At 47.3% G+C, this 18,722-nt stretch overlaps 1 protein-coding gene across 2 annotated transcripts in view; it reads left to right on the top strand.

Moving 5' to 3' along the window:
• Positions 1-18,722, top strand: part of PCID2 (PCI domain containing 2) — a 75,996-nt gene that overhangs the window by 34,145 nt on the left and 23,129 nt on the right. For both annotated transcript variants that reach the window (XM_088458581.1, XM_088458585.1), the window contains exons 6-7: positions 11,008-11,047; positions 15,665-15,719. In XM_088458581.1, the coding sequence (XP_088314707.1) occupies positions 11,008-11,047; positions 15,665-15,719 (95 nt within the window). The remainder of the gene's footprint in view (positions 1-11,007; positions 11,048-15,664; positions 15,720-18,722) is intronic.

The raw sequence follows: 18,722 nt of genomic DNA, 5'->3' as shown, positions 1-18,722 counted from the left end.
TGGTGGATGCTCTGTCAGTCCGGTGGACGTTCCGGCTTGCTTATCTCTTTCCGCCGGTTTCCCTTCTTCCACGGGTAATCCGGAAATTCAAACAGGAAGGAAGGACGCTCCTGTTGATAGCTCCCGCATGGCCCAGATGGCACTGGTTCTCAGACCTTCAGGGTCTGTCCGTGGACGGTCCTCTGCGGTTGCCGCTACGTCCGGACCTTCTGTCACAGGGTCCTTGTCTTCACCCGGACCTGACTCGGCTGTCTTTGACGGCGTGGCTGTTGAGACGGCCATGTTAAGGTCCAGGGGGTTTTCCAGCTCTGTAGTGCGTACCATGCTCAGAGCTCGGAAACTGTTTTCCGCGAGAATATACCATCGCGTGTGGCATACGTTCTTCCAGTGGTGTCGGCCGAGAGGTTATGCACAGTGGGAGTTTCGTCTGTCTCGGCTTCTCGCCTTCCTGCAAGCGGGATTAGACCATGGGCTTCGCCTTGCTTCTTTGAAGGTGCAGGTTTCGGCCCTGTCTGTCTGGTTCCATCGTAGGATTGCTACAATCCCGGATGTGCGCACCTTTATGCAAGGTGTTCTACGCATTCAGCCACCCTTTGTTCCACCTTTGGCGCCTTGGGATTTGGCTGTGATCCTGAGGGCTCTCCAGGGACCGCCGTTTGAACCACTGGGCTCAGTGGATCTTAAATGGCTAACAGCTAAGACTGTTTTCCTTCTGGCCATAGCTTCGGCCAGACGTGTTTCTGATTTAGGGGCTCTTTCTTGTAGACCCTCTTTCTTGATTTTTCATGGGAACAGGGCAGTGCTACGCACTCGTCCTGAATTTCTTCCCAAAGTTGTTTCCCAGTTTCATGTTAACGAGGAAATAGTTGTTCTGGCCTTTAACTCACCTGGCCTTTCAGTGGGTGAGGCCACTTTGGATGTTGTGCGGGCCTTAAGGACTTATGTTGACCGCACTTCTTCTTTTAGGAAGTCGGACGCCTTGTTTGTCCTCTATGGCTTCCGTAAAAAGGGTTGGCCTGCTTCAAAGCAAACTTTGGCACCCTGGATCCGTCTGGCTATTTCTGAAGCTTATCTTCATGAAGGTCTGCCGGTTCCTCCTTCTGTGAAGGCTCATTCCACTAGGTCTGTGGGTCCTTCGTAGGCAGCTCGACGTGGTGCCTCGGCAGTCCAGATCTGCAAGGCTGCTACATGGTCCTCTGTTCATACCTTCGTGAGGTATTACAGGTTTGACACCTTCGCTTCTCAGGATGCTTCCTTCGGGCGGCGGATTCTCCTTTCAGCACAGGAGCGTCCCCACCCTTAAAGGATACTGCTTTGGGACATCCCCAAGGTATCCTGTGGATACCCTATGGACCCTGAAGTAGAAAATATGAGATATGGTAAGAACTTACCTTTGTTATCTCTATTTCTACGAAGTCCATAGGGTTCCACAGGACTCCCGCCCTGTCGCACCTGTGCTGCGGATGGGCTTTACTCTGGTCACCGGTTTTTCCGTCTCCCTCTGGTGAGAATGTGATTCTTGTGTGTGTCCAGATCTTTTTTTCTCTCTCTTCCTGCTCCTCCTCTGGCCTATGGCTTGGTAACTAACTGAGGTGCCTTGGCTCGGGGGCGGGGTATAGGAGGGGGACCCTAGTGCATCCTGGGAGGACTGAAAACTTAACTCTATGGTGCCCTATGCCTGACGTCATCACCTATACCCAAAGGTATCCTGTGGAACCCTATGGACTTCGTAGAAATAGAGATAACAAAGGTAAGTTCTTACCATATCTCATATTTTTTCTTGTGTAGTGGATACGCGCCTGCTTGCTATTGAATGGAAAGGGCTTAAAGTTAAAGTTAGTGGGCATGCAGTTGCAGCTGAAGTATAGTAAAGGCGTGGTGTGGGCGCATAGTCTTGAATATGGCCGAAGAAAAGTCTCCATTGCACCCTCCTGGACCTGTCTGAGTTGCGTGTGCTCTGACCCTGGAGTAGGTGAAGGCTTCGGGCTCTTGTGGTGCCATATAAATAAAGGATAATAATGATTACTGTGTGCGATTGGTCGCACATGGTGAAAACACACCCATTTATGCAAAACTGCAGCAACACGATTTTATGTGATTATACACCCTAGGGCACACTTGTTTTACATAAATTAAGAATGTTCCATATTCAGTGGGGCAAGGGAAAATGTCTTACATCTTTTACATTTTTATGAAATATAATGTTTCTATTCTGCTACCTTTTGCATTTCACTTCCAATCTTGGGTACTTCTTATCTGCCATTAATTTTGCTGTGATTCCATTGGGTACTGTGGTTTTTAGCAATTTCGGAACTAGCAGAGAAACCACGCCCCCAGTCAGATTCCAGCCGCATCAGACCTCAGTAGAACAAGGGGAGGGGAGGTGCAGCTGCAGACCTGCGTATGTGAAAGACTGGTTAAGTCGCAAAGATGCATTTTGCGATTCTGTTGGCGTCTGACTGAACAAGTCCCTCTGTGTATATTTTAGGACTATTCCCTTATGTGTATTTTTGCACAGTATTTGTCCTATGTTTGATAGTTTTCGTTCCATTAATGATATGTGCGCCCCTGGGTGGCACTCTGTTAATGGGTAATGTTTTTTTTATATCAGCAGATAAGCGTCAGGGCAGCATTCATTTTTAATTTAGACAGATTCACAGAGATCTAATTATTTTGTTTATATGATAAAATGTTTTACTTGCTGAATAGAAGTATGATAATTGCATATCTGTTCAGGTGATTTTTATTCTTATTCCCAATATTCTTTTTGTGGAATTGTGGAAATACAGAGCTACAGAAAAGCGTGGCTCAGAAGATTGACTTGGGGATGTTTATTTGCCTGCATAGCTTCTGGTTGAACTTGATGAATCATTGACTTTTTCAACCTTACTGTGTGTATATATTGCTCTTATCATTGTGGGTTTTTTTTTTTTTTTTAAATATAGTAATAATCATGGCCACTGGGGGCACTGTTCACCTGCTAAACAATCATGGCTGCTCCTGTTAAATTAGTAGATGCAGGTATGCTGAGAGACATTACTGCTGACTTATTGAATTTTATAAAGTAAAGTGAAAATATCTACAAGTAGAGCATATTTCCATTAATGAGATTGCAGTGATGTAAAAGCCTTAATTGTTGCTTATTAAGCTATTGTGGTTCTTATTACTATACTTTTAGTTTATCACACACTTATTATACGGATATAGCATTGTGCTTGTGTGCAGATATTGTACACACATACAGTAAAGTGCCTGGTTCTGAGGAGGGAGTAAAACAAAAAAAGCAAGTAAGTGCAATGCAAGTGGTGCAAATGCATTTATATATATTTTTTGCTTGTTGGATATATACTGGCTGCTTTTGCATGTAGCCTACAAATACTGGGCAGCTTTATTTTGACACTGCAATTTAGATTTGAGTTTGGACACACCCTCCCAAATCTATATCTCTGCACATTATACATCTTCCCCACCTGCTGTACAGCATGGTTTTACCAAGGTGCACAGTTGCTTGCTCTATCTTTCTTTATTCTCAACTCAGAATCAGACTCAAAATCTTACTTGTGTTCAGTTAATAAACCTCCAGAAGATAAATATGAAGTATATGGGCAGAAGTCAGAGATGTTTTTACAAGTCAGAAGATTTTTATTGAATCATCAATGGCAGAAACACTGACACCTTGGGAGGAATCCATTGTGGGCGTGAAATTTCTAAAACCCGCGGCGAGGGGTTTTCCTAGTAAATTAGGGGACTGGAAATTTCTATAGAATTCCCCTCGTCTTTTTTTCTCGTAACTCCAGTGCAAGTCTGATTTTTCCTAAAATCGTTAATTTTAGGAAAAATCAGCAGCACTTGCTCTGGGAAACCGGCGACGGCACCCCCCCCCATGAGGACTAATTAAGCTATTGGAAGTTTCCAATCAGATTAATTAGTCCTTAATTACCGCAAAGACCACCTGAAACCCCCGCACAGGTGAGTATAATTTTTATTATATTTTTTTTTTTACGCGCTGCAGGGTTTTCACAGCTGAACACCTTGCAACCACTTTTATTAATTGGATACCGTGGTTATCGTTGGCACGCATACCCGTGGTAGTCTGAAATTGGGAGCAAGGTTTTTTACCTCGCTAAACCTCACACCCAACTGACACCCCCCCTTGAAGGCACACCTGATGTTTGGTCAGATGGCATCATTATTTGTAATACATTACAGTGATTCTCCTATGTTTCATATTTTAGCTTCTATTTTGGTGTGGATATACACAGATGTGCACCAGATTGCAGAAGGAGCTTGCACTTTTGTGCTTTCATTCCCATAGATTCAACTCCATGCACAGAGGGTAATGAACATTTTAAGAATTTTAAATAATTTTAAAATGAAATACCCATCATGGGCCCCTAAATACCGGTAAGGGTGGGGGATCCATGTAGGAGTATTTCACATGGTTCGCCTTCCTTATAATACTACCAATGTAATAACATGCGGTAGTCCTAGTAAGGTTACTCTGCACTGATGCTTTCATGCGGTATTAAATCGGTGAGCTGAAAAGATGGGGAACAGGTTGGACTGTAAGAAGATAATCATATCCGTCCCTTCTGTTTATTTAGGTGCAGTTTATTTGGTGTTTCTGGGGGGGAAGAGTGTAATTATTTTTCAAAAGTACTTTCTATAACATGTCACTAAAAATATGCAAAGAAAATAAATTCTGAACTGCTTTGTGATCATTTAGGCCCAGATTTATGAATGAGTAATATTCTTGTCACTCGTTACTAATCTTAAATCGTGCTCCAACCAAATCAGCTCCTAACTTTTTAATGTGTTTTCTACTTCAGGGTCCATAGGGTATCCACAGGATACCTTGGGGTATAGGTGTGACGTCAGTCGCAGGGCACCAAAGAGTTAAGCTTTCAGCCTCCCAGGATGCACTAGGTCCCCCTCCTATACCCCGCCCCCTGGCCAAGGCACCTCAGTTTAGTTTGGTGCCCGGCCGGAGTCGGGTGCACCTGTTGGAGTGGGGGCTAGAAGAGCCCCTGAAGCTTATTCTTCATGCAGCTGTGGCTGCACAACTGGATGAACAGCATGGACAGTCAGTCCTGACGTCCATGCTGTCTTCCCTACACCCCGCCGGTACCAGAACGCCGGTACTGATCCGGGGATGCTGGTGGGCGTCTGGGGTCACAGCTAGCGGTGACCCCAGATGCTCCGGACCATGGCCGGATTCAAGGGGGACAGAGGTAAGCAGCGGGGTCCCGCGGTGGGTCCCCGCTGATCACATGGTCCCAAGTCCCCAGGCAGGGGGCTCCCTGGGGACTGGCTGCAGCGTGGAGCCAGGCGACCAACCTGCGCTTCCACTACCCCCTGGGACAGCGGACCGCAGCAGAGCGGTAGCGCTGCGGCGTCCCAGGGGTTAAATGCATGCCAGGGGAGCGCGCCTTCCCTGTCTCACAGCCGGCGCCTCCCCTGCTGCACACAGCCCTCTCTGCATGCTGCCGACTGGTCCTGTGGCAGCGCTCCTCCCCCAGGCCAGCCTCCTCTCTGCTCCTCGGCGGCCATCTTCTCCAGAACGCATGGTGAACGCTGCTGGAAGCGCTGGACGGAAGCATCGTGGTCTGGGTCCCCCCGCATACCTCTCCTCCGCTGTGGTCAGGTCTGTGTATGCAGCGCTGTGTCCTACCAGGCCCTGTGTCTGTGTAGTTGAGTGATCAGCGCTGTTAGTGCAGGAATTGTTATTTTTCTGCATTGTATGTGACTGTGCTAGCGCTGCTGCCTGTAATCTTTTCTTCTCTAAACTGTCAGCTTTATTACTGTCCCTGTTCTTTCTGCTAAAGCCCTTGCGGTGCGGTGCGGTGCTGCAGGGTGGTCTCTCGCCTATTTAATACTTAATTGGTGAGAGAGGTCACATACGTGGTGCCATCATGTCTGAAAGTGATTTTCCCCTCCGGCTACAGTGTACCACGTGCAAAGTACCGTTAGCGGAGGGGGAGGGTAGCGCGGAGGGCCTTTGCCGGCAGTGTTTGTCCATGGCGCGGCCTATTACGGTTACAGCACCGGTACAGGAGCCGCCCTGGGCTTGTTTCGCTCAGGCGTTAACAGCTTTAGTGGGCCAGTTAGCTCCGCAGCCCGCGTTTACTCCGATGGGTTTGTCCCAGCAGTCTGTGGTGTCGTCACCCATGCAGGGGTTCCCACGACAATTGGTGGTACCCCACAGTCTCCCTATTTCCCCGCTCCCGGGTTCTCAGGAGCCAGCGTGGGTTAACTCCCTGACGAGTTCTGTACAGCACTTGTCGGATGTGTTGCAAGGGGAGTCTGTGATGCGGTCTCATAAAAGGCCGGTGGCGTCTCTGTCCGCTCCTTATGAGGATGACGAAGGGACGTCTGATGATGGGGAGATTCTAGATCCTTACGATCAGGAACCTCTCCATACTAAGGACGCTGATGCTAAGTCCAAAGTATATATTCCTGGACTTATTCGGGCGGTCCGCACAGCCTTGGTGATTGAGGACGAAGTTCCCCCAGCGGCTAAATCTAAGTATGCCTTTTTCAAAGATGTGAAGGGCGATGCCACAGTCTTTCCTCTTTCGGGTCAGTTGGTGGACCATTTAGAGGAGGCGTGGAAACAACCTGGCAAAAGATACCAGCCGCAGAGACGCCTGGCGGTGGCTTATCCGTTCGCGGATAATTATTTTGCGAAGTGGGAATCCCCTCCACAGGTGGATTCTCACGTGACCCGTCTTGTCCGTAGTGCCACATTGCCGATGCCATCCATGTCCTCCCTTAAGGATGCTACGGACCGCAAGGTAGAAATCTGCCTGAAGTCCGCTTATTCCCTTGCAGGGGGGGCAGCACGGCCGGCTATGGCCATTTGCTGGGTTGCCAGAGCGATGGAGCGCTGGGCGGATTCATTAGAGGCTTCTTTTGAATCCGACTGTCCGGCCGATCAGGCGGAGTTGATTGGCAATCTCCGTGATTCGGCCACCTACATCAACGAGGCGGCTCTAGACATTAGTACTCTGGTGTCTAGAATTTCTTCAGCAGCGGTAGCTGCTCGTCGCACCTTGTGGCTGCGATCCTGGAAGGCGGACGCAGATTCCAAGAAAGGTCTGGAAGCGTTGCCGTTTACCGGAGAAGTTCTCTTCGGTCCGGATCTGGATAAGATTGTGGCCACGCTGGCGGCAGCCAAATCTGCCTGTCTCCCGTCGGCCGCTGCTCCTTCTGGTTCGGGACCATCGTCCTTTCGGTCATCTAGGGCCCAGGGCAGGCCCAAACCACAGTCGTTTCCTCGACAGGCTGGCCCTAAGAAATCGGTCAAGCCCCGGAAGCAGGCATGGAGTACCAGACGTCCGGCCCCCAAGCCAGATGACAAGCCTGCGGCCTGACGGTCCGGGCCTCCATTTGGGGGATCCCAGGGTGGGAGGCCGCCTGCTACAGTTCGCCCAGTGTTGGTCGACCACTACGACAGACACTTGGGTTCTGGAGGTGGTTTCTCACGGATACGCCCTCTCCTTCCGGCACAGACCCCCGGCTCGCTTCTTCACCACGGGTCTCCCATCAGACCGGAACAAGGCTACGGAGCTGCGGAAGGTATTGCACACTATGCTCCAGGCTGGAGTTATAGTGGCGGTTCCATTCTCCCAGAGGGGCCAGGGTTTCTATTCAAATCTATTTTTGGTACAGAAACCCAATGGGTCATATCGTCCGATTCTCAACCTCAAAGCACTCAACAAGTCTTTGCGGGTCCCGAAGTTTCGGATGGAGACCCTACGGTCCATCATTCTGGCGCTGGAACCTGGGGACTACTTGGTGTCATTGGACATACAGGACGCTTACCTGCATGTCCCTATTCTTTGGCGCCATCAACAGTTCCTCAGGTTTGCAATCAGCAGCGACCACTTCCAGTTTCGGGCGTTACCTTTTGGCCTGGCAACAGCACCACGTGTTTTCACCAAGGTGATGGCGGTCATGGCGGCTTCTCTGCGGCTGCAGGGAGTCCGCATGTTGCCGTATTTGGACGACCTGTTATTGGTGGCAGGATCTCCAGAGCTCCTGTTACGCCACTTGGACCTGACCATTGCACTGCTGCAACGGCACGGCTGGCTAATCAACTGGCAGAAGTCCACTCTAATCCCGTCTCGGAGGATTCTGCATCTTGGAGCCTTATTGGACTCGGGACAGCAAAGGATCTTCGTGACGGAGGACAAGATCTCTGCTTTACAGTCAAGGGTGCACAGTTGTCTGCACAGCCGCCGGGTGTCCTTACACTCGGCGATGAGGTTACTGGGCTCCATGGTGTCGGTGTTCGACATGGTGGAATACGCCCAGTTTCACTCCAGACCTCTGCAGCACCTGATCCTGTCCAAGTGGAACGGGCTGACTCAGTCTCTGAAGTCCCAGACGATTGTGCTCACCCAGGAGGTTCGCCTGTCCCTTACGTGGTGGTTACAGACGACCCACCTCAACAAGGGACGTCCGTTCTGGGTTCCAAATTGGGTCCTGTTGACAACGGACGCCAGTCTTCGGGGCTGGGGAGCAGTTTCGGGTCCACACTTGTTCCAGGGCAGGTGGACGCCGACAGAAGCGGAGCTTCCAATAAATATCTTGGAACTCCGTGCGGTCTTCAATGCTCTCCAGCAGGCACAGCGGTTTCTCCAGGGTCGCCCGGTGCAGGTCCAGTCGGACAACGCTACCACCGTGGCCTACATAAACAGGCAAGGAGGAACTCGCAGTCGGGCGGCTCTCGTAGAGGTCTCTCGGATCCTGGTTTGGGCGGAGCGCAATCTTCCGGCCATATCAGCGGTCTTCATCCCGGGAGTGCTCAATTGGGAGGCGGACTTTCTAAGTCGCCAGGACGTTCATCCGGGGGAATGGTCCCTGCACCCGGACGTTTTTCAACTACTGGTGGACAGGTGGGGTCTTCCAGAAATCGACCTCACGGCGTCCCGGCACAACAAAAAGTGCCGGTGTACGGGTCTCGCACAAGAGACGAAGGGGCGTCTCTGGTGGATGCTCTGTCCGTCCGGTGGACGTTCCGGTTCGCATACCTGTTCCCTCCGGTCTCCCTTCTTCCACGGGTAATCCGGAAATTCAAACAGGAAGGAGGGACGCTCCTGTTGATAGCTCCCGCGTGGCCCAGACGGCACTGGTTCTCAGACCTTCAGGGTCTGTCCGTGGACATTCCTCTGCGGTTGCCGCTACGACCGGACCTTCTGTCTCAGGGTCCTTGCCTTCACCCGGACCTGACTCGGCTGTCTTTGACGGCGTGGCTGTTGAGACGGCCATGCTGAGGTCCCGGGGGTTTTCCAGCTCTGTGGTGCGTACCATGTTGCGAGCTCGGAAACCGTCTTCCGCGAGGATATACCATCGCGTGTGGCATACGTTCTTCCAGTGGTGTCGACCGAGAGGTTATGCACCGCGGGAGTTTCGTCTGTCTCGGATTCTCGCCTTCCTGCAAGCGGGACTAGATCATGGGCTTCGCCTTGCTTCTTTGAAGGTACAGGTTTCGGCCCTATCTGTCTGGTTTCACCGTAGGATTGCTACAATCCCGGATGTGCGCACCTTTATGCAGGGTGTTCTCCGCATTCAGCCGCCCTTTGTTCCACCTGTGGCGCCTTGGGATTTGGCTGTGGTCCTGAGGGCTCTCCAAGGACCGCCGTTTGAACCACTGGGCTCAGTGGATCTTAAATGGCTAACAGCTAAGACTGTTTTCCTTCTGGCCATTGCTTCGGCCAGACGTGTTTCTGAGTTAGGGGCTCTTTCTTGTAGACCCCCTTTCTTGGTTTTTTATGGGAACAGGGCAGTGCTCCGCACTCGGCCCGAGATTCTTCCCAAAGTTGTTTCCCAGTTTCATATTAACGAGGAAATAGTTGTTCCGGCCTTTAACTCACCGGGTCTTTCCGTGGGTGAGGCCTCTTTGGATGTTGTGCGGGCCTTAAGGACTTATGTTGACCGCACTTCTTCGTTTAGGAAGTCGGACGCTTTGTTTGTCCTCTTTGGCTTCCGTAAAAAGGGTTGGCCTGCTTCAAAGCAAACTTTGGCAGCCTGGATCCGTATGGCTATTTCTGAAGCTTATCTTCATGAAGGCCTACCGGTCCCTCCTTCTCTGAAGGCTCATTCCACTAGGTCTGTGGGTCCTTCGTGGGCAGCTCGACGTGGTGCCTCGGCAGTTCAGATCTGCAAGGCTGCTACGTGGTCTTCTGTCCATACCTTCGTGAGGTATTACAGGTTTGACACCTTCGCCTCTCAGGATGCTTCCTTCGGGCGGCGGATTCTCCTTTCTGCACAGGAGCGTCCCCACCCTTAAAGGATACTGCTTTGGGACATCCCCAAGGTATCCTGTGGATACCCTATGGACCCTGAAGTAGAAAATATGAGATATGGTAAGAACTTACCCTTGTTATCTCTATTTCTACGAAGTCCATAGGGTTCCACAGGACTCCCGCCCTGTCGCACCTGTGCTGCAGATGGGCTTTGCTCTGGTCACCGGTTTTCCGTCTCCCTCTGGTGAGAATGTGATTCTTGTATGTGTCCAGATCTTTGTTCTCTCTCTTCCTTCTCCTCCTCCGGCCTATGGCTTGGTAACTAACTGAGGTGCCTTGGCCCGGGGGCGGGGTATAGGAGGGGGACCTAGTGCATCCTGGGAGGCTGAAAGCTTAACTCTTTGGTGCCCTGCGACTGACGTCACACCTATACCCCAAGGTATCCTGTGGAACCCTATGGACTTCGTAGAAATAGAGATAACAAGGGTAAGTTCTTACCATATCTCATATTTTTGTTAAATGACCGTTCGGAACTGATTGGTTGGAGCACCATTTTTAATTGGCAACAAGAGTATGACTCGATGATAAATCTGGGCCTTAGGGGGGTATCCAATTAGCAACGCTAAAGTAGCGCTTCTAATTGATCGCGGTGGGGTTATCCTATTAGCCGTGAAGTGGCTTCCTTTGATGTTTTTCTACTAACTGTACTTTTAAAGTTTGAAGGCAAATAATATGTTCTCCTTGACACATGTTACATCTTTTTTGAAAACTTTCCAGGCCCATAAAGAAGAAAACTGGTATGTATGATTATGGTCACACATGAGTATAAATAATTAGGTTCCTTTTACTTTTCAGTAGTAATTAATGTAGAACTGTGGTGTTATATGAAAATGTTGATCTAGTCAGTCTGCAGCTCGCCAGCTATTGCACTACAAGGTAGATCTTGCTATGCCACCTTCCTAATATATACTGTATGGTGTCATTTCATTCAAACTATTAGAAGTTCTATAAGTTGCGATGTATCTGTAGCATAATTTGAATGTGTGTAATAAAGTAGAGTATCATTGTTACAAAGCAATGAGAGTTAGGACAGAGATTGTGGGATGTTTTTCATTCTGTGGCCAGATATTAGGTTTGGTCCCATAAGAGACCACATTGTATCTTGATGAAAATGCTAATGCTCTCCTATTGCCATCACCAAGACAGGATTACTCTTCCAGGTTATTCTCTTTATAAGCAAAGTACTGAAAGACAGAGCTGTCTCCTTAACGTTCCACTGCAGCTCTGGTACTTTTTATTAGTGTCTTTCCTCTTCACTATACTACAGCCAGCTGATGCCAAATGTATATTACAGTGTCCTAATGGAAGGTCAAAAAAAAAAAAAAATGAAACCTTTTAATCAGTCAATATGCTCTCACAACATTTGCCCGTGTTGCTGTGCATGACACAATACATATCTGCAGAGCATCTAAAAGCCTTTCATTCACACTGTGCTGGTTCAGGATGGTGTAATATAGGGAAGCACTCACCCCATAATATGACCGTATGCTGTCAAAAGCTAAAAGACATCATGCTTTGCATTTTTAGTTAATTATAATCACTTCTGTTATTTCAGGAGCATTATTTCCCTCCGCCTTTAATAAATATTAATGATAAACTAGGGAATACCAATGGTAACCGCCTTAGTTATAGAGGCTATTATGGATTTTAGTTATTGAGGATATTATGGAGATAATGAGTCCGTAATTTGAGGGTATTTGTCATAAAGAGTTCTGCTAAATATGCTAGAACAATCACATTGGGCAACAAAACCTTTGCAGTGTGACAGCAGGCTGAAAAATGTCTGTTCCAATAAAAATCTCCCCTACCAATAAGTGTAGGGCACCACAGTTCACACATTGCCCATAGGGTAGTATTGCAGCGAATATGTCATGTCCATTGCTAGCGGCGCATCAGTTGATCTTATTATACATTGTTAAAGATCTTTCAACTGCGCGGTTTGGGTGACCTGTAAGAGTTCTAACACGTCGACATCTGCTGGGCATGTTTGGTATAAACAATGTGAGGTGAAGTGAATAATGAAATAACACAGCAGTCGGTGACTGAGGTCCCCGCAAGATGCGCTGATATGTGGCTGCAAATAACTGTCATAGTTTCCAGAGCACCCAGCAGGTGCAGAGGGAAAGTTCAGCAACTGTCACATTTTCCAAAGCACAATGGTGATGCATTGTAAATGGCAGGCGGACGTTTTGCCACATAACTCCGAAACAAAGCAAACCAATTACAGCACCAATATTTTTCTGCAAATTTACAGACTAAGGCCCTCATTCAGAGCCGTACGCTCTGAGCAGAGCGCACGCTCTGAATGAGGGCCGGCCTCCATGAAAATGGAGCGTCCTCCTGGACGCTCGTATAGCTGTGGGTCACCACCCACAGGCTATACGAGCGTGCAGTTTGATGGCCGCGATGGTCTTGACCATCGCGACCATCGAAACTGCGAGCCGGAGCCTGCGGTTGAGGTTTTCAACCGCAAGCTCCGGAGTGATTTTGGCTCTATCAGAGCCAAAATCACTCCCACTGACATCACTAGTGATGTCAGTGGGCCGGCTTCTGAAGGGAGGCGTTCCCGTGGGAACGCCCCCGTCAGGGAGGCACGCCTACCAAAGGGGGCGTGCTGTCAATCAACATCGACAGCATGCCCCCTTTGATCAGACACAACGAGCGAAGGACTTTCCTTCGCTCGTCGCGTCTGGCGCATGCGCACGACGGAGCTCCCTCCGTCGTGCGCATGCTCAGTCCAGAACATCGACCCACTTGCGAGCGGACAGCCGCTCGCGAGTGGGTCTGACTCAGGCCCTAAGACCTTTACTTTTGTATATGAGGACCCCTGCTCAGACAACGGCATCATAGAAATATGTCACTCATAAAAGTTGTCCTTCTGCTGTTAATCTATAGATAGTGGCTTTATTGCTCATTTATTTGCGGATAAAATTAACTATAAAAAAATGCAATGTCAATATAGACTGACCCCTTTCCAAATACAAGATGGACCATAAACAGAACTTAGTGAAAATGGTAGGGAACCTGCGCTTACTCTTGTTTAGTGTTTGTACTAGCTGCGGGCACTGGAAGATGATTCAAGTCTCCGTATATGGATAATAATATAAAGTTGTGCCTGCGCTCAGCTGCGTTTTAGTCCCTGGTAGTGCTTAATGGTGGAAAAAAGTACTCAGTGTCTTCTGTAAACCTGTACTTAACAAAGTAAAATTGGGTAAAGTATACAACGTGACTAATTCAGTATATGTATAAAATGATTTATTGAATGGAAGTCACAGTGCTCCCTCTATCTCAGCAATGTAAATCAGCTCAAATGAATAATGTATACTGGGCCTGATTCAGCAAGGATTGCAATTGCAAAGCTGCATGCAGGCAGCTTTGCAATTGCAATCCATGCAATAATGCAAATGCAGCAGGAGGTGTATGACACCCCCTGCTGCATTTTCGATCCCAGCACTGTGATGGAGGTTGCAGGCTAGGATCACCATCGCGACCATCGGTGGTCGCGATGGTGGACGGCATCGGGGCTCCGGCCAGCTGAGTAAGCCTCAGCTTACTCTGGCTGACCGGCTTGCCAGCCAAGGACACTGTGTTGATCAACGCAGATCCTGGGCTAGCCACTCCCAGAAAACAGGGCGTACACGCCCCCGTTTCCGGGAACGGCGGCCACCCCCGCACCGACCCTTAAATTCCTCTGCCTGTCGTTCAGGCAGAGGCATTCAAGGGTTTGCATGTGTCTACGCCGGACCCATTCTGCACACTCGCAGAATGGGTTCTGCGCACACGCAGATTCCCGATAATCGGCAGTTTGCGATCAGCAGTGAACTTGCATTTACTGCTGAATCAGGCCCCCAGTATCATAAAATTATGACCCTCTGAACAGAAGATGAACAGAGTTCATGCTTTGTGCACATTACCTTCAGTTATAATGTTTGTAGAAAATGTTACTTGCCATTCTTTTGCTTTAGGCCATCTTCTCTACAAATCCTCTCGTCTGATAGCAGTTCAGTACTAGGTGCTGCTCCTGTCAGATACATAGTTAATAAGTGTTGACTCCTAACTATTGGCTTGCTGGCCATCCAATCAGTGCTCTTACAAAAGAAAGCTTCAAGCACTGTGATTTGAAATGATCTTGGGAGATGTATTATAGCGGCACTTATCGTGCTGCTATAAGTCTTCCTACTTTTCTTCTTTACCGAGGAGAAACAGGAAGCACTAAAGATGAGATGTAAGAACATCACATCTGCCGGAGCGGGGGAGTGAATACTCCCCCCTCCAGCGATCCCTGCAAGAGCACACAGCGCATCAGCCTAGTGCTGATCTGCTGTGTCTCACTCTCAGCCAGCTCCACTGAGCATGCGCGAGTTCTCGCAAGCATCAGAGATCCCGCGTGCAGCCCCCGGAGCCGGCAGCCGCAGCACTGTCCCTGCTGTGGGGATAGGGCAACGCCAGCTGTTGATATCGATAGCTGCAGTTGTCGGAGCGGTCATGCGAACCGACCGTTCATACATTGCCCAGCAGATTGTCGCTGGCTTCTTATAGATAGTAGTGTCGATAATGACAGCGCTCCTATCATTTGCCACCCAGCCCCCCAATAATACACGGGGGAGAAGCGATATCAGCGCACAGAACGATTCATACATCTCCCCACTATCCTTACTGAAGCACCTGGGAGTAGTATCTCATGAACGGTGGGATAAGGGCAATACTATACATTTTTATTTTTGTGTGTGTACTGAAGTACTTTTTTTATATTAAAACATTTTTAGCAAAAATAGGCTAAAAAATAAATAAATAATAAACTAATAATAGGCCTACATATGATGGACAATTAAGGTTAACCAGAATCACATTAGAACATTATTAACATTTGTCATGTAAGTAAATGACCACAGTAGAGACTTACAATTTAGGTAATATTATGTCAATAATTAACCCCATTGCCTGGCCAAAATGTAACTGATGTACTACAAACATAGAGCCTAACATGTTGTTAGTGCCCATCTCTTAAAGGTGACCTCCATAACTCTAAATAAGTATATTACTGAAGTAGAGCTTGCTCTTCAATCTATTTGACTCCTAAATATATAACCATTTCATCCACTTCTTTTATAAAAGGGAGAGAGTGGCCCATGTATAAATAGCACACAACAGTGCACCTTTCTGGCAGACTAGACTGCACTCACATTTAAAATGTATGTTTATTTTTTTTCTTCACGTTAACAAAACGATTGATGATCTTGTGAAAACTGCGGTCACTTTATTTCAACAATGGTTGGAAATGCACTACAGTTTTCAATGTACAGTATATGTCAATATATTAATATTCTTCAAACTAATTCTTTCTAATATTGTAGGGCCTTGCCTGTTATGTATGCGATTACTCTGGATTTGCGGAATTTTGCCAATAGTGTAAGTAAAGTGGGCGTCTTCTGGCATTGATGTTATAGTTCGTCTGTCATCTAAATACTGTGGGAGCAGATGTTTTATTGGTGGAACCAATGGAGACTATCATTTCACTAGGTTCTTAAGCCTCAGTGATATAATTTTTCCTAGTGAACTCATAGCCTGCATTCTCCTATATATTGGTTGAGCTGCCAAGATGGCTGACACCTCTATGTTGTGACAACTAGTGCAACAAAATGTCGGGACTGCACTAACTCACCTTTGACAAAAAGTAGTCCTTCATGTACTTTCTGTCAGTTATTCCTACTATTCCTCTGTTTCTATATACTCACAGAAATGACTACTTGGGAATGAACCTTCTAACATGCTTTTTAGGGTACACTTGCACCATGAGGTCTACTTGTGTTCATCATGCTGAGTGCATGTGAGGTAGCTGAGTGGATCGTTGATCCCTATGGCATGTTGATATTTTACAAATAACTTATCCACAGTATATTTGCAGTGCTTTGACTCTGCACATGGACATGGTTTTGGTGCAGTAATCGGAAGCATGTATAGCCACTCCACCACATGTATTTTATAAGGTCTGACTTTGAAAGGGACATAATTTAAGACACTTCTGAATATGCCACAATGTAAAAAATATAGCCATGTAGCCAGAAAATAGTTCTTGTGTTTTTGGTACAGTTAGTAAAGTAGAGCAGCGGTTCTCAGCCTGGTGCTGTGATGGTCAGGGGTATGCACGAAAAAACTCTGGAATGGCAGGGAGAGACATCCAAGCGATAATTAGACCCATTTAGAAAGTATTGTCCTAGATAAAGTTGGGAAAAAAAAAAAAATATATATATATATATATATATATATTTTATTTTTTTTTAAATCATTTTTATAGCACATTTATTACTTTTGTATATATATATTTATAGTGGCACTTTAAATATTTAATCTAATAGCAATTCTATTAATTACAAATGTTTGTCTTGCATATTTTGGGGGTGCAAATTGGGGTACCCACGTGGAGAATGACTGAACTACTGTAGTAGAACAATGATAAATGCACCAAAGCTCTTGATAGCAATTCCTGAAAACTTTGTCATGTTCGTGTGGCCATAGATGTGTCCACATATCCCTATCCCAAATCGCACCAAATAGCTAAATTTTGGAAAAATTAGCACAATGAAGAAACAAATGACAAAGTTGAGGAAAAAGTACCCAAACCAGGTTAAACAGGCAAAATGCACGTCGGATATAACACTCGCCATGTATCATTATGTTTAATCTGCAACTTTATACCAATTACTTTGCAACAAAAAAGTAATGCTAAGTACCTAGTACACTATATACAAACTATGATCCAAAATTCAGGAAAAAATAGCACAATGAAGGAAAAAGCAGAATAAAATACCGAATTTGTGGAAAAAGTATGCAGCACAGGAATCGCGCCAGGTGTCTCACACCATGTGGAGCAAAAAGGATAGTTGTTTGAGGGCACTGTAATGAAAATAATTTTCCCATAGCATAGTTGCTTAATACTTTCTCAAAATACTCAACTCGAAATCTCATGTGTTACGTCACAGTCAATTCTTCACAGCATAATCCTTGTTAAACGAACAAAATATAGAGTTCTCTGACACATTATTATTGGTAATGATGTAAAAAAAAAAAAAAAAATCCATTCGATAAGAAAAACAGAGTGTGCACATATAATAGTTATTTTAATTCGACATTTGCACATTTAGATATGACCTTGAGTATTAACCCCAACCAGCAGTGTCTGTCATTCCTGCCTGTACAGCTCTTTTAGTAGAACCATCTGTCTGTCAATAAAGACGCCTGCAGGATATAGGGCCTGATTCAGACCCACTCGCGAGCGGCTGTCCGTTCGCAAGTGGGTCGATGTTATGCACTGAGCATGCGCACGACGGATTGAGCTCCGTCGTGCGCATGCGCCAGACGCGACGAGCGAAGGAAAGTCCTTCGCTCGTTGTGTCCGATCAAAGGTGGCGTGCTGTCAATGTTGATTGACAGCATGCCCCCTTTGGTGGGCGTGCCGGGGGCGTGCCTCCCTGACGGGGGCGTTCCCACGGGAACGCCTCCCGTCAGAAGCCGGCCCACTGACATCACTAGTGATGTCAGTGGGAGTGATTTTGGCTCTGATAGAGCCAAAATCACTCCGGAGCTTGCGGTTGAAAACCTCAACCGCAGGCTCCGGCTCGCAATTTCGATGGTCGCGATGGTCTCGACCATCGCGGCCATCACAAAACACGCTCGTATAGCCTGTGGGTGGTGACCCACAGCTATACGAGCGTCCAGGAGGACGCTCCATGAAAATGGAGCCCGGCTCAGAGCGTACGGCTCTGAATGAGGGCCATAGTTTGCAGTTTAATGTGTGTTGCATATTAGTTGTACTACTTTGGGATCGTATACTGTTCCTGGCAGATGGAACGGCCATGTTTTCTACACACGAGCCATACGGACAGAAATAATATTCACCGCTGTTTAGGGTTAAGACCCAATTTTGTTTTATATAAATGTACAAATATCTGAATATTGATCTTTGTTATAGATGTTACAACACTACTACTAGTATACTCGAGTCTTGAGATTCGGTTTATTTTGATCTATAAGTGAGAAGACATACTGTACTTTTCTGATTCCGTTTTAATCTATCAATAGATTTGATGTCACTAATGCTGGGTACACACTTTAACGACGGATCGGTATGCCGTCTGAGTGGTTGATTTGTAAGCTATACACCCTAACAAAACAGCCGTTCAATATGTCAGGCCAGACATCGCAACTGGGTAGATATTTAAATTTGCCCGCCCAGTTGCGATGTCCGTGTCGGCGGTCCCTGCAGTCAGTGTACAGGCGGTCGGCACACACAGCCAGCCAAGATATATTGGCATCGGCTGTGCTGCAGGGCTGACCTTATATGTCTGAACCACTTTGTTCACAGACATATAAGGCGTACACACCGCCAATGCACTTGCGATATATTGTTCGATA

Source organism: Taudactylus pleione, unplaced genomic scaffold (genome assembly GCF_031769625.1).
Source record: "Taudactylus pleione unplaced genomic scaffold, aTauple2 ptg000041l, whole genome shotgun sequence".
Lineage (NCBI taxonomy): Eukaryota > Metazoa > Chordata > Amphibia > Anura > Myobatrachidae > Taudactylus > Taudactylus pleione.
The sequence above is the reverse complement of the archived record's forward strand: the minus strand, read 5'-3'. Positions and strand labels throughout refer to the sequence as shown.